The 15,302-nt window shown below is 48.8% G+C and overlaps 1 protein-coding gene across 6 annotated transcripts in view; it reads right to left on the minus strand.

Moving 5' to 3' along the window:
• Positions 1–15,302, minus strand: part of tns1b (tensin 1b) — a 171,184-nt gene that overhangs the window by 117,790 nt on the left and 38,092 nt on the right. Inside the window, exon 1 of one of the 6 annotated variants that reach the window (XM_076263732.1) lies at positions 9,338–9,575. The exons of the other annotated variants lie outside the window; for them this stretch is intronic. Coding sequence (XP_076119847.1) covers positions 9,338–9,418 — 81 coding nt within the window. The 5' untranslated portion in view covers positions 9,419–9,575. Of the gene's footprint in view, positions 1–9,337; positions 9,576–15,302 lie in introns of those variants that run through there. 6 annotated transcript variants of the gene reach the window in all.

Genomic DNA, 15,302 nt, shown 5'->3' on the forward strand with positions numbered 1-15,302 from the left:
GTGTGTGTGTGTGTGTGTGTGTGTGTGCATGTGTGTGTGAGAGAGAGACTGGTGAGTATCCAGATCAACATTGAGGACATCCTCTGTTGACATCAACTTAGCCCCTAACTATGGCTTCCTATCACAGCGAGATTCACATGTCCACACACATGCGGAACCGCACCATAACCACTGACAACTGCTGAAAACAAAATGACTGTCATTTACAGAGCTCAGGAGCGTCCAGTGTGAACTAGGCGAAACTGCTCCAAAAACAAGCAGAAACCGGTTGTGTCAGCAAACTTGGAACTCCAAACCCCCTCTCTCCACTCTTCCCCCAACTTTGCCTAGGGGGCAAATGTTGTCTATCGATTCAAAAGTTTCAAACAAGGACCGTAAAGAAAACAATGTCTGCCCCCATCTGAATCTAATTAGCTGCTATCAACCCCAGTCCAAACAATCTGGAACACCGACGTGGCCCAAACATTTATATTACTGGCACTCCGGCAACATAAGGCAGGGCAGAAGATTTATTATGATTAATGTGTTTACTCAGCCATAGGAGCCCAGTGGACCTGCCTGCTCCCTAAAGCCCCCCACTCCCCAGCCCCAAGGCCCTCACTGCTGCTCTGGCCCTGCTGAGCCAAGACTGGTGACAGACCTGATACGTCCTCCCACCATGGGAGGCTGTCTGTCAGAGACAGAGGTTCACTCCCAGAATCCCTCTCTCCCTCTCTCCCTCTCTCTCTCTCTCTCTCTCTCTCTCTCTCTCTCTCTCTCTCACTCACTCACTCACTCACTCATCATATACCTGGCACTTGCCCATGACTTTGTCAAAAAATACCTTCAGACAGGAGTCCCTGATGACCAAGCACAGTAAAAGTCATACCATATGGTGTTCATTTTGAATTGGTTCATGGGCAAATTGTTACTGGAGAAAGGATTGTCACATCCAAGAAACTAAAACAATATCAGTCAACAAACGAAAACAACAGCTGAATGTGCCTGAATGGCTAAAAGTAGCAGCGTGCAGCTGTGAGAGCCTCGTACTCAACTTCACTTCAAAGTTGCTGCCACAACTCCAGCCTAACAATGCCCTCACACACGCACACACACACACACACAAACACACACACACACACACACATACCACACACACACACACACACATACCACAAACACACACACACACACACACACACACACACACACACACACATACCACACACACACACACACACATACCACAAACACACACACACACACACACACACACACACACACACACACACACACACACACACACCACACACACTCCACACTAAATCCTCCATTGAGCGGACTGCTCTCCAGCCCTCATTCACACGCTGTCTGCTGCACCGGGGTGAGCATAAATCCCTCCTTGAAGCCCCGGCCAAGTAGAGGAGTGCCGCCGTTCCACCGCTCACCACAATGGCCGTGTCACAGGCGAGGAGCTTGCCCCCGCCGCCAGACTCAGGAGCCGCTATCCAGATCAGTGTTTGGACAAGCCTCAGGGCATTGTGTGGGGATGTCAGCCGACGCTCTTTAAAACAAGGTCCCTTTGTCCCGCACGGGAAGCGTTGGCTTAAACTTTAATTGGAGGTCTTGACAGTGGTGGCCATGGCTGCTGAAAGGAGTCAATCCCTCCAGTCTACACATTAACATATAACCTACATGCTAACATGCTGTACAGTATTAATACATCAACTGGGACTGTGGAAACTAAAAAATATTTGTCTTAAAGGTTGTATCAGCGATTTCAGGCCCAAAAAAGGGCCAAACATAAATGATCACATTCATCTAATCTTTCCTAATGATCCGCTAGCTGTCTGCCCCATAAGCAGGCCGTCAAAAAAACGCGTCTCTGTAGGCACCCTAGGCTCCGAGATCTGTACACAAAAACAATTGCTACCAACAAGGGTTGGCAACCCACTCAAAAGCAAAATAAAGTGTTTCAACCAATAACCGACAAGATGCGCCTTTAGGAGAGTTTTAATTGCACAGGAGGGAGGGGGAGGGAGTAGCGAACTAGCTCTCTGTTTTGTTTGAACATCAACAGAAGTGACGTATCCCCGCTATCGCTGATACAACCTTTAAAAGACATTATTACACAGCTCTTCACAAGACAAGTAGAACGCTCCATTGGCTTGAATGGGATTTCCCAAAGTTCTACGGTAAAATATATTCATGTAATTACCGCTGCAAACATATAATTACCGCTGTCAATGGCAACGGGTTTTGTGCTTCTGATACGTCTTTCATATCACTACGCAAGGACTGGAACTTCATTCAAAAGTGAAAGCAGATGGTTGATCAGCTGTGTTCTAAAGAATGTTTGATTCAAATTCAGCGTGTGTTGATGCAAACTATTTGTTTCTCAGCAAATGCCACGATGAACAGTAACAAATAGGCTAGGCTATGTAGGCTAAAGTCATATTGTGGGGATTTTATTTATTGCGTTTTGGCAAGTAGCCGTGTAATAAGCGGGATAATGTAGAGAACGCCGGTCATTATTGGGAAAATAAGTCCCTTCAGGGCGGAACAAGACCCCTCCGCTGCGCGTCAGGGTCCGGTTCGCCCTGTCGGGACTTATTTTCCCAGTAATGACCGGCGTTCTATACATTGTCCCTTACATAAAGCTGTGTCATATTCTTGGATGAACGAGGCTTTTGCTGATATGAGGGAGGTCCAGGGTCCAGGTCCAGGCTCCAGGTCCCCAGTAAAATGAAAAGAGAGAGAGGGAGCGAGGCTGTTTCCCATGCAGGCTGGAGCACAGACTGATGCGGGGTGCATTAGCAGGGTGGGATGGAACAGATTGGGTCGGCACTGGGGGGAGAATGAGCGAGGTGGCCCGTCATCACCTCCCTACCCCTCCACTTCACCAGGGGGAGCAGGAATGTGACCCCCTCCGTCCACCGCACTCACGTGGGACCATCACCTGCTTTTCATTTACGGAGGAAAATGCACCTCAGGCATTCAGGCAATTCCTCCCTCCATTTCTCTCTCTCTCTCTCTCTCTCTCTCTCTCTCTCTCTCTCTGCCCCCCACCCTCCCACCTTCTCTGATCCCACATCTATTCAACATGCATGTGAGTTCACGGTAAACTATTCACGGGAGGAAATTACTCAAGTCATCTAAAAGTCAAGCAGGGAGCCAAAAATCCCCTTTTTTACACATGCCATCAGCAGCCATGAAGGCAGATAGAGTCATCACAGAGCCAGAGATGCCCGGAGCCAAATATACATTAAAGCTGTCCAGAGCATATGCCCGATGACTCTTTGATATGAAAGCCTCATATACTGCGTCTTTGAAGTTCTGGATTGCTGCCTGAAATTCCCACTGTGGGCAATCAAATAAAGCACTCCCTCCTGCAGGCAAGAGGCTTTCTCTTCCTCTACAACCCAAACCTTTAGGATTTTGTTACGTTCTAAGAAAACAATATGTTATGCCCTGCCCAGCATTTTCAGCTCACTGTTAAAGGTGCCAATAGATCTTCAATAGATTCAATTTGTGTGCAGTTGAATGTAATGAAGCGTACAGCAGTAGTAGATCGGAATGTTATTGTAGATGAAGATAAAGATGATGGTGCTGATGATTGCTACTTTTTGGATTAAGCAGATGTTGAACTTTTCACATGCATGACAAATTCTTCCCAGAAAAACAAAGCAAGGTCATATACTGCGAAAATTCCACAGCTCAGAGCTCAGACCAGAATTTCACAGGGTGAAAAAATGCAGATTAAATCAAGAGTAGGCGTCCAGTTTCATTACAGCGCAATAATGGTATTTCATGGCACATGCAGTGTTTAGAAAACCATGTCCAATGCCTTAATCACAACCATGTACAGCAGTTCATAAAAGTTCAAATGTACTTAATATTGCTAAACATCTCAAATCCCACTTGGCTTGAGCGCATGTTGTTTCAGATTCAATTCAATCAGATCTCCTGAGTAAGGAGTACTCAGTGTCTCAGCTCCCTCTCACTGAACTCAGTGGGCAGAAGAAATCAGATTGTGCAGTACTGTTGAGGAAAAGAAAGAGCAACAATGAGAGCTTTTAAGCTGTCTTCAGCGTGAGGATCCCATGGACAAAGACTATGACAATCCCTACTGCCAATGATTTACACATTCCTGAAAACAAAAACTCGAGCGAAAGTAGAAACACTGTTTGTCAGAGCCGCAGTACTGAATTGGCCTTGTTGTTGTAATCTGATGCACGCCCAAAGCCACAGCGAAGAGACGCTCTCCAAACGCGAGCCAGACCTCCCTGCACGACGCAGGTCCGGACCGTAAATCAGTCGGCACGGCTCGCCGGCGTCTAGCACTACATTAAGAACTCCGCTCAGAGGTCCCACGGGGCCCATACACCTCAAAACACCCACATCAACACACACACAAACACACACAAACACACACACACACACACACACACGGCCCTCTGGGGCACAGCTGGAAGTCTGCTATTGTAAAATAAATAAAGACATTAAAAATGACAACGCGCAACATGTTGTCGGGCATGTTGTTGTTGGAGTCACTGGGTGCATCAGACAGAGACTGGGTCCACTGTCAGAATATTAATGAACGACTACGCAGCAGCCCAACGTGCAGATCCATCTCAAAATCAGCACGTCCGCCAATGAGCGCTTTGATGGCCTGCGCTGATGCAAGAACACGGGACGCCAGCACCTGATTCTAATTTTGACCAAAGTGGCGGGGCTGGGAGTAACTACGGCTGGATGTGCAGAGCCGAGCGCTTGGCCCCCGACTATTCAAGCTGCCCCTCCCCCACCCTCTCCCGCCCAAATCAATGGGAGCTCTCCTTGAGTGTTGCCAGAAGGAGAGAGTGAGGATAATTAAAGCATTGATTGGTGTGACGGTGGCAGCCAGCGAATGCTCTCGCAGAGAGGATTCGTAGGTGGGCGCTCTGCCCAGACACTGTTATCACAGGGCAGGATCACAAGCTGTCAGCGCACAAACAAAACACTCTAATTAACCGTGCCGACATGAAGGTGTAATCAGTGAGCTGGGGGTGTGGCTGACAGAGTTTTTTTTTATTTTCTCCCATTCCGTTTTGCTTAAAATATGTCTTTGTTTGGCGAGGTGAGAGAATCTATTCTGTGTATGTGAGTGCACATACTTAAGTGTAGTCTCTCCAAATAAGGCCAAAGTTATATTGTTTTGCAAGACGATGGGTCTGAAGGACCAGGCCAAAATAAATCAACCCTGGATTGGTGAGCTAACTTAATAAGGCTTGCACAAATGCACGTGCACGCTCGGGAGAAAATCACAAATGGGTCCACCCGCACGACTTTCATACCATAAACAGCATGACAGATCAATGAGGTCCGAACAAAGAAAGCAAACACGGGAGAGCTGGTTGGGGGTGTGGGTGAGGGTGTGTGTGGAGGGGGGGGGTCCTTCCTGAGACTCCAACCACGGCAGTGTAGGAGGTTCCTGAGTGGGGCCAGGAGGGCCTCCGAGCCTCCGACTCCTAATGGCAAACAGACCTCCACACCTCCTCTCCTCTCTGATCCTCTCCACTCCTTGGGTAGTGAGCAGGAGCAGCACCTGGGCACGGGGCCAGGCACCCTCATCCTGTGCTCAGTCACCTCCAGAGAGCGCACAGGCCCCGGGCTTAATCTACTCCTGCAAATCTGTGGCTAACCACAGCCTGCTATCCACCCACTCTCACAGCCAGGATTCAAACAATATCTGCAATGTGAATGAGAGGGTCAAAAGGTTGATCCCATAGCAAGCACACAACGCATGAAGACAAAAGGTGATTTGGACCAAGAACAGAAAACCAACTGATGATGAATAGACTGGTATTATGACATAATAGACTCATGTACTGCAATTCATTTAACTAAATTATTATGGATTCATGGGTGACAAGAAAATTCTTGTAGGATGCCCTCAAGTCATTGTTTTATGTATAAGGTGACGCATAGATTAAGTTCCACAATTACCAACAGCTCATCTGGTCTGAGAGATAAGTTCATTAAGACTTTGTTTATTAGGGATTGTTTACTCTGTGCATCGCCGGCGTTTCTAATGGCGACTGGCACTCTAGAACAACACCAGAACAATGCTCCCAGTGAAAGCACGCAGACAGACTGCATAACCAGACAGACGGGAACAATCAGAAGACGTTAGATACAGCAAGCGAGGAGCATGTGATCAACATCGAAACCTGCCCCCCTCCTCTATACACTCCCGCTCTGCACAAGCTCTGCCAAGACCTAAATGAAGTCCCGATGAGTGACAGGAACTGCCTCAGAGACCCAGGGGTCTGTACATCTCCGAACACCCTCCTCAGCCAACACACACACACACACACACACACACACACACACACACACACACACACACACACAAGGCTCCACCGCAGGTTTGGAACAGCCAGCAACCGCCTGCCGTATATCTGTCCTACATGGGACGCTGTGCAGCGTTACTGTAGGTCTCCCTGCAGGGTTGTCCCAAACCCCAGGAAGACCTCACCCAGAGGCAGAGGAGACGAGAGAATGTGTGGGAACGCCAGCCAAACCCAAACCATACTTCATAAGAATATATAGAAGTGCTTGAAAAAGGCCCTTGTGAAAGACTGATGATGCCAAAGATTTACAACAGCCCTCCCTGGACACTAAATATACTGTGATGCTCTAAAGGAGAGGGGGAGCGCAGAGGGGGTTGTAGAGGGGAGAGGATTAGAGGGAAACAAGGGGTATCACACAAGAGCGGAACAAAGAAAGAGAAAGAGAGAGAGAAATAGAATTTTAAAAAAAAGGGCCGAAACACGCTCGGACAGGAGACATTCCAGACGGGAGCTCCAGAGAGTGGTGGGGGAGAGCCGGGCTGATCTGCCCAGTGAAGTGTGCAGAGGGCCGGGCCTGGTCCAGCGGACAAAATGGGGGGCCGGGGCAACACTGCCCCCATAAATCACCTCAACAGGGTTAAACGCCCTTTTATGTAGTGAGAGTGGGGTGGCAATTCTCCCACTGGACTGTCAATCAGGAGTTTCGCTTCTTCACCCTTGTACGGCAGTTTGCTTCCACCAGGCCACACAACACAACACACTGTCACTGAGATAAGGAATGCCTCCTGCCTGAGCAAGACTGGAGCTCCTTTCAAGATCTGCTCTGACGATGGCCAGTCACATGGCAAATCCATTACTAACAGCAAACATTCGCCTAGATGTAAATCCAGATGTTGCAATTACGAGCCTTTTGCCAATTTTCTGATGTCCCACATCTGCTGCTCACCCCACCCCCATCTGCGATCAGAAGGTAACTCAAACATGGAGGAACGGGCACAGGGTTCCAGTTTATGGGACAAAATTCCAGACGCCTGATTATCGTCTGACATTTGTTCCCTTTGCAGAACGTCATTACAAGCCATCAATATAAAGCACATGTAAGCTCAAGTACGTATAATTATTCAATGTTTAAAGATCACTCATTTACTCAAGCTATACACATGCACAGTTAATGACTGCACTAATGCACTAATGAGACTGACTTATAGCAACATCAGGTCCAGAAAGGCCAAATAACACAGGTACAGAAAGATGTTATGTAATGCTGCACTGTAGTAGTCAGCTCATCTGAATCTACCCCTTGAGGAGCCACTTGAGCCCCAGTGCCCAGGCTTCAGTCATTGCACAACCCCCATTGACCCCAGCCGCTGAAAGAACACAGAGTTTCGTTTGGCCGGACGGGTCCCATCCGTCAGCACGTCGCAAACGGAGACCCCTGGGATGAGTCCAGCGCAGACCCAACACGTGGCCCCGGGCCCCAGAGCGCCTGAGCGCCTGGGCCCAGCCAAAACAAACGTCCTGCGCCGCTGCCTGGAGTCTCCTGTTTGTGCTGGATTGATTTACTGAGGGGTTAATGGACATTGATCATTCCATTAAAATGGCCTGACTTCTTTGTCAATGCAGACGTTTAGTCGACAGGTCAATATTTACTTTAGCTGAGTGGCAAAGGGAACGTCTGTAGGCAACACCTTCTCCCAGACACATAGTTGAAGGCAAAAGTCTGGAGCGCAAAGTACTTTTGCCAAAAGTAGTGGACAGGGGACTCCACCGGGATCTGGTTCATCATAAATAATGACCTAAGACCTTCCTCTTCCAAGGAATGAAGGACATGCTTCCAAAAGTGTACAGTGCAATCAGTCTCAAACTTAAACTCACTCTGTGCCTGTTGAGCACGTTTTCTGTCCTTGTCTTTGGTGCTGGAAAGCGGCCTTCAACCCCATTTTAGTTTCATATTCTAGCACATCAATAATTCAGGCTGTTTTTGAGGAAGTGCAGTCTTAGGTTTATGTGTTGGTATTGGATGCTGCTCTTTGCCTCCACTCTCTTATGTGACTTCCTGTTAACTCAGCTCTCTGACTTTCAGCTCAGTGCACTCCAAAAAGGTGAACAGGTTATTTCCTATATTTAAATGCATTACAGAGCCCAGATTAGATCTTCATGTGAGGAGGAATTTCCTTACTCCTCTCTCTGAGCCAAATCAATCACATCGGCCTGATTGAGGATATATCTTCCTATCTAATCATATTTGCAGCTGTACACACAGGAGCTCTTCATCTCTGGCTCGTCACAGAGGGCAACCACGTCTCCCAGTTAAGAGGGGCAGGGGATTTGGCCACCCGTTAGCCAGGCCCATGGCTGACACAAAAGCCCAGCAAAGCCTACTGAAGAGACGCTGGACGCATTCAGCCTTTCAGTCCAGTCAATCAGTGTCGGGAGGGCCTGGGCAACTGAACTGAAGGAGATTTGGGATTCTCTTCCACTCATTCTAGCCAAGCAGAATGCTAATTAACAGAGCCCAGGGATCAAGGGAGAGCACCCACGCCTGTGAGCAGAGGAGCTCAGAGCAGAGGAGAGGACCAGAGTGCAGAGGCAGGTCTCCAGAGCTCCCCCCGCCATTCAGACACGGGAGGGGGGAGACACACAGAGAGCAGTACTTGGAGAGACGGCCAAACACACAGATTCAATTATGCAGCAGAGAGCAGAACAGAGAGAGTTCTGTGTCATAACTGCATGCCAGGTTGGACACATCGAGAGAAGAAAGAGATGCTAAGTTTCCTAAACTGTCAACAACACAGAAGGGGATCTTGCTTTCATCTCAGAGAAAAGGTGCATTAAATCATCCGAGTAAACACCTATTAACACCGTACAGGGCACTTCAACTCCTGAAGTTGCGGCAATAATAATCTACTTTGGCAAGTTAAACAGAGCACTCTTTCCTGTGAGGGTTAGATCCTGCACCCTTCTCCATCTCCAACCCCCCCACCCGCGCGTCCCCACCCCCCCCCTCTCCACCCCACGCTCACCCAGACCATGCAGGAGAGGCAGACCCAGGTGCGCGCCCGGCCGGCCAGCGCGGCGGGAAGGCTGAGGGAGACGGACGGCATCCTGGAGGTGGGACTGATCAGGCACGCTGCTCCGGCTCCTGGGCTCCTGGCGCGGGATTCCCAGATATTCCACACGGAGCGCTGCGCTGGCTCTGCAAGTCCATGACACGTCGAGGACAGGGCGAAGATGAACTGCTGCTGCTGCTGCTGCTGCCGCTGTCTTCCCTCTCTCTCTCTCTCTCTCTCTCTCTCTTTTCTCTCTCCTTCTCTCTCTCAGTCTGACTGTCTCACTGTGTTCCTCCTGTCTTCCTCCGCGTGCACTCCCTCCGTCTGCAAACTCGGCGCTCTCGTCTCTCTCTCTCCCTCACACACACGCACGCACACACACACACTAATGCTGTCAGAGGGCCTCTCTCTGCACTGGCTTGCTCTCTCTTTCCCTCCTCTGAGAAACTCACAAAGCTTTTGGGGTCAGGCAACTCAACTCCACAGGAGCGAGGGGGAGGTGTCTAGAAGGGGCCTTCATTTATCCCCATCTCTGCCCCCTGCCCATGCTCTCCCTCTTAGCTCCTCCTCCTCCCCGTCTTTCTCTCTCTCTCTCTCTCCCTCGCTCTCTCTCTTACTTCATTCTTATTTTCATTCACTCTCTTGCTTTCCTCCCTCTCCCTCTATCTCTCTCTCTCTCTCTCTCCTCCCCCATTCCTCTCTAGCTTTTCTAAGCATGCTCGCTCATGTCTGTGCTAATGTCACTTTAATTTTTCATTAACTCTCTCCTCCTCCTTCTCCTCCTCCTCTTTCTCTTCCAGCCTGCCGCCCCTCCAGCCTCTTGTTCCAGAGCTGCCTGCTGAGATCCACCTTCCCTGGGAACAACTCGCCGCTCAAACATCTGCAGATCCAGTTATGGAAGTAATGGCTGACTGCATTCATCTTCGATACAGTGCTTCATTTGTATGTGTGTAGTGTACATATGTGCATGTACATGAGAGTGCGTCTGTGTGAGTCCAGTTCTTTCTCACTGATAAACTTCCATCCAACAGTAATGAGCTGCATTGTCCACTCACAGGCCGCGGCCCCTGGCCCTGAGACAGAGGACTGTAAACAAAACGCAACAATGCCGTTTCATTAACTTCCCCCAATCCATCAAGCCGCTAAATTGGTTGCAGGAGAGGTGGTCTGTCTGGGGGTCTCCCTCTCCGCGTCTCTCACACCCTCCCTGGGTAATGTCACTAATCCGTGGTATTTCCTTCCCAGGAGATGAAACAGCTCAGGGGCCAGCCCTGCCTTCTGACAGACCTCTCATTAATCTCCCCCCCCCCCCCACCCCTACATACACACACACACACACACACACAGAGAGAAATGCCCCTCAAAAGCAGACCTCCATTAACCCAACCAAAACATTTATGAGGCAAAGTGAGCAGCATTTGCAGGGCATTAATCTGCAGAATGATAAGATGTATGGTTGTGATGCATGACTTGCAGCAGGAAATGGACTGTGCCTTGGTGTTCCTGAGCTGCGGTGGTGGACAGGGCAACAGGGACCAATATGTGGGGCCGGGCACGTCGTCTCCCCCGGAAAATCACCACCACTTTAATCAGATTGAGTTTACAAGACATCTTCATTAGGGGAGGCCTTCCTCCCTGGATAAGCCCCACAGCAGCGGGGGGAGCGGCAGGGGAGGCTGCAGGGATTCTGTGGGCCCCCTTCACTCTCCCCCTGGATGAAGCCCATCACATCTCGCTGAGCTCCACTCCCGCAATCACCGCCGCGCGCCACAGCCAGAGGCTCCGCCATGCTCCCTTAATCAATCCGTTTATGAGTGCCACGGCAGTCAATAGGCCTGCTATATATACACGCCCGCCGAGCTGAGGATGTGCTTTCACTGAATTCTATTTCCAGGGCTCGGAAATCAGATGAGAGGCAACACAATATGGCAAAGTGTCCCAAGCCCACAGGAGCGACCGCACATTAGAGGAGACTGGGGTCAGGAGCAGGCGAGAGAAGAGGGAGATTGGACAAAGAGGGGATGAGGCGAGGAGACGACTCTCAGCTCCGATCAAAGAGCTGTCTCCAACAGAGGTATTCATATAAGGACGTATCAAAAGAGACAGCGCAATCCCTGGGCTTTACTGGAGAAGGATAGATAGAGAGAGAAAGAGAGAGAGAGAGAGTGTGAGAGAGAGAGAGAAAGCGCGTGAGAGAGAACAGGCGTCAATCTGCAGATGGGCGAGGGCGGAGCGAAAGGCGATGTTTACCTTTATCATACAGGAGATGAGTCACACTTGTACACAGCACCGGCAGACTCATTAAAGTATTTCCTCTCTGGCCTCATCTTGAAACAATTTGGGATTCTCCCGGGCCACCCGGGTGCATTGTTTAATCTACGTGTTTGTTTGTGCACAGTTCTCGTTGAATGGAGGGAAAGGAGGGGGAAAGAGGGAAGAGTATCATTCATTGTTCATCATCTGTATCCGAAGAAACAATCACATAGTCGGTGTATTGCACAATATAGAGCTGATGTCTAAGCGATTCCAGACACAGCTCAGCCTGAGAACTGAGACATCACTAACCTCATGGAGGGACCCTCTCCTCTGTAATGACACTGGAAGCATAACGTGTACAGTATAATCTAAATACATTTCCACACAGATTCACACACACACACACACACACACACACACACACACACACACACACACATCAGTGTTCACTTGCATAAACACACACACACACACACACACACACACACACACAGAGACACACACACACACATCAGCGTTCACTTGCATAAACACACACACACACACACACACACACACACACACACACACACACACACACACACACACACACACACACCCATCAGCACACACCATACATATTCTACATGCACTTCCATACTTCCACACAGCATAGCCCCAGCTGGTGTAATAGGGGCTCTTCCAGACGCAGGCCTTGCCAGGCGAGGTTAAGCCCTGAGGCGGGAGGCCGTGTGGACGTGGTTGTAAATCACCCCGAGGGAAAGCCAGGCTCCCTGTTCCCCAGGGCTCACCACAGCACAGCCAGAGCGCTAAGCATTTCACAGCTGTCCACGACACACTTAGCCATGGCCCTGGGGGATGCTTCCAAAACCTCCAGTTTCTCATGCACCACCAGTTTCTCCCACATTCACCACCAATTTCTCCCACATTCACCACCAGTTTCATCCACATTCACCACCTATTTCTCCCACATTCACCACCAGTTTCTCCCACATTCATCACCAGCGTTGACCAGTCACAGAAAGCAGGAACTCACTTAATTCATCCTCTTGAGAAGACAAAGTTGGTTTCCTTGAGAACACACACCTGAATTGTTCTTGGAAATACCCTCTGGCTATTTTTTGCTGGACCATAACAGTGTTAAAAGTGAATTCACTGCATGTGTTTAGCAGACAACATGCCCAAGCTTCTAAAAATAAGTACAAAGAACTCATTTAATTACAAAATCAAAGCATGAAGTAATCAAATGTGCACATTGTTGTTATAAAATCTCACTGTGGCACACCAAAGTAGCCACAGCAGCCCCTAGTGGTCACATGAAGCACAGATCTTGGAGACCCCACAGTAGTCTGCCATACAAATTTCACTCAATCAGCACAGCATTTAACATGAATGACAAGATTACTTGATTGGATTGTTCAGCTTAAGACAGGATATCAAATTGGCTGATGCTTTTCCATTACACTACTGGCAAAGGTAGCTGTTGCCAGTCTGCATTTAAACACAGCTGTGGAGCCATTGTTGGCTTAAAAGGAACCACACAGTGTGTCAAAGTCTAACGACAGGAATAGAAACATTGTGCTCTCTGTGCTTTGGAGTATCAATCAGAAAAACCAAATAAACCACCTACGGACGCCAGTGGACAGAGATGAAATCGGAGAAGTCTGTTTTTTCCCCTCCATATCACAGCAAAGCAAGGGAAATGTCCTGGTAAGAATGGGGGTCCATTTCATCACAGCACAGACTGGATAATATCATCCCCGTGTCACATTACCCCTCTATTTGCTGGCTGTATGCTTTTGCAGAAAACAATTCATTTATGACCACGTGCGGGACGTGTACACGTGCACATACACAAATACTTTACGCGCATACACACACACACACACACACACACACACACACACACACACACACACACACACACACACACACACACACACACACACACACAAAGTAAAGGCCAACATAGGGAAATGAGACTAGGGAGAAGAATGGATTTGTCCCTTGTGATTTTGATAAGAGAAAGCAGCAGACAAAGCTATCAGCGGGGCTGCCGATGACTGAAGCTTTTGTGCTCCAAGTTCAAAGACTCAATGCTTTGCAGCGAGTGAGAGAACTGTAAGCAATCTGCTGTGACAGCATCAGAAAACAACAAGGCGTCCATAACACTCGGACACACCAGCAATGAGAAACACCAGCAGGGTCTGGCCTAAAAAGCCACCGAGTGATTACAAGGGGGGCAGGGTAGTACCAAAAAACAGACACCATATTTTCTCCAGCTAATCAAATCCATCATGGCTCCACATCAATATTCCTCTGACCTTTCGCTTCTGTGTTCTCTTGGAAAATCATCCCAGAACATTACGTTCAATGCTTCCATTATGGAAATCAAATGTTCTCTGGTACAAGGATAATCTACTACAGAAGTGGAGGTGAAATTGGTGGTGGGGCCATTTCTGTATGGACTGTGATTGCATCAACGGGAGGAGGAGAACTGGAGAGAAGGCCAACTGAGGGGATATGAGGGGAAAGGGTAGTGTGTGCAGCAGAGGGCTTAAAGAGAGTAAAGACAGAGACACGTACAAACAGCCCCACACAATAACAGCCCCACACAATAACAGCCCCACATGGCCACGTGAGCCCCAACATGGTGTTGTGCTTTGTACTTGGCAGAAATCTCTCGACTAACTTCACTCAGCATAGCAGGAAGACAGGAAGGACACCCCCTTTCCTATTCCCCCCTGCCCGCAACCTTACACACACACACAGACACACACACACACACACACACACACACACACACACACACACACACACACACACACACACACACACACACACACACACACATGCATATCCCTCTCACTCAGTCATTCCACCACTTGTGGAAAAACACAACACAGACACACCCTCTCCTCTCAGGCCCTGGGCTCACGTGTGTGAGCACGCCTTCCTGCAGAGGCTCTGGACAGCAGGGCTACTGGGGGTCACCAGAGACCCGCAGTGGTGAGGGCCTCAGCCCCCCAACCAACCACCACACATCCTCCCCCTCTTGCTCTCTCATATTAAACATCCCAAGTGGGCCTTGTATAAAACTCTGAGGTCTATAATCGCTTACATACCACAACGCTGAGAGCCAAGTTAAACTGACAAAACCAACATTTCAGCCCATGCCAAACTTATCTTCCTTAGCAGCAGGAAATCCACCCAATTCTCCCAACTTATCTGTGGCTATTAGCTCATCCCATTACTGTGGTGCGCAATCACAGAGTTATATAATGGCAACACACTGTGGGGCCAAGCCAGGAACCTGAGGTCTCGGCAGATGTCCTGAGATCCATCAGTGTTTGGATGCTCAAAGAAGAAGGGAGTCTAAAGGCCACAGAGAATCATTCATGACAGGGGAGACATGAGAAATGGTCAATTTAAATCATTACCTAAAGCCCTTTGTTCTAGTAATATTTGGAATTTTTCGAAAAGAGTCATCTGTTTTGTATCTGACTAGCCTAATTAATTCTCCTTACATGGCCATTGTTTGTAGGTTGTTGTTATGATGATGATTTGTGATTGTTATTAATCTTTTAACCATAACCAATTACAGATCTACTCACCAGAAGCTCCTATTTGCTCACAGACAGCGGTTTTACTAGACATCAACTAGACAAGCTCAAATGACACT

The sequence above is a fragment of the Alosa pseudoharengus genome, unplaced genomic scaffold, assembly GCF_046254945.1.
Source record: "Alosa pseudoharengus isolate Yale_2024_CS ecotype anadromous, Long Island Sound unplaced genomic scaffold, YU_APseudo_1.1 YU_APseudo_1.1_scf_3, whole genome shotgun sequence".
Taxonomy (NCBI): domain Eukaryota; kingdom Metazoa; phylum Chordata; class Actinopteri; order Clupeiformes; family Clupeidae; genus Alosa; species Alosa pseudoharengus.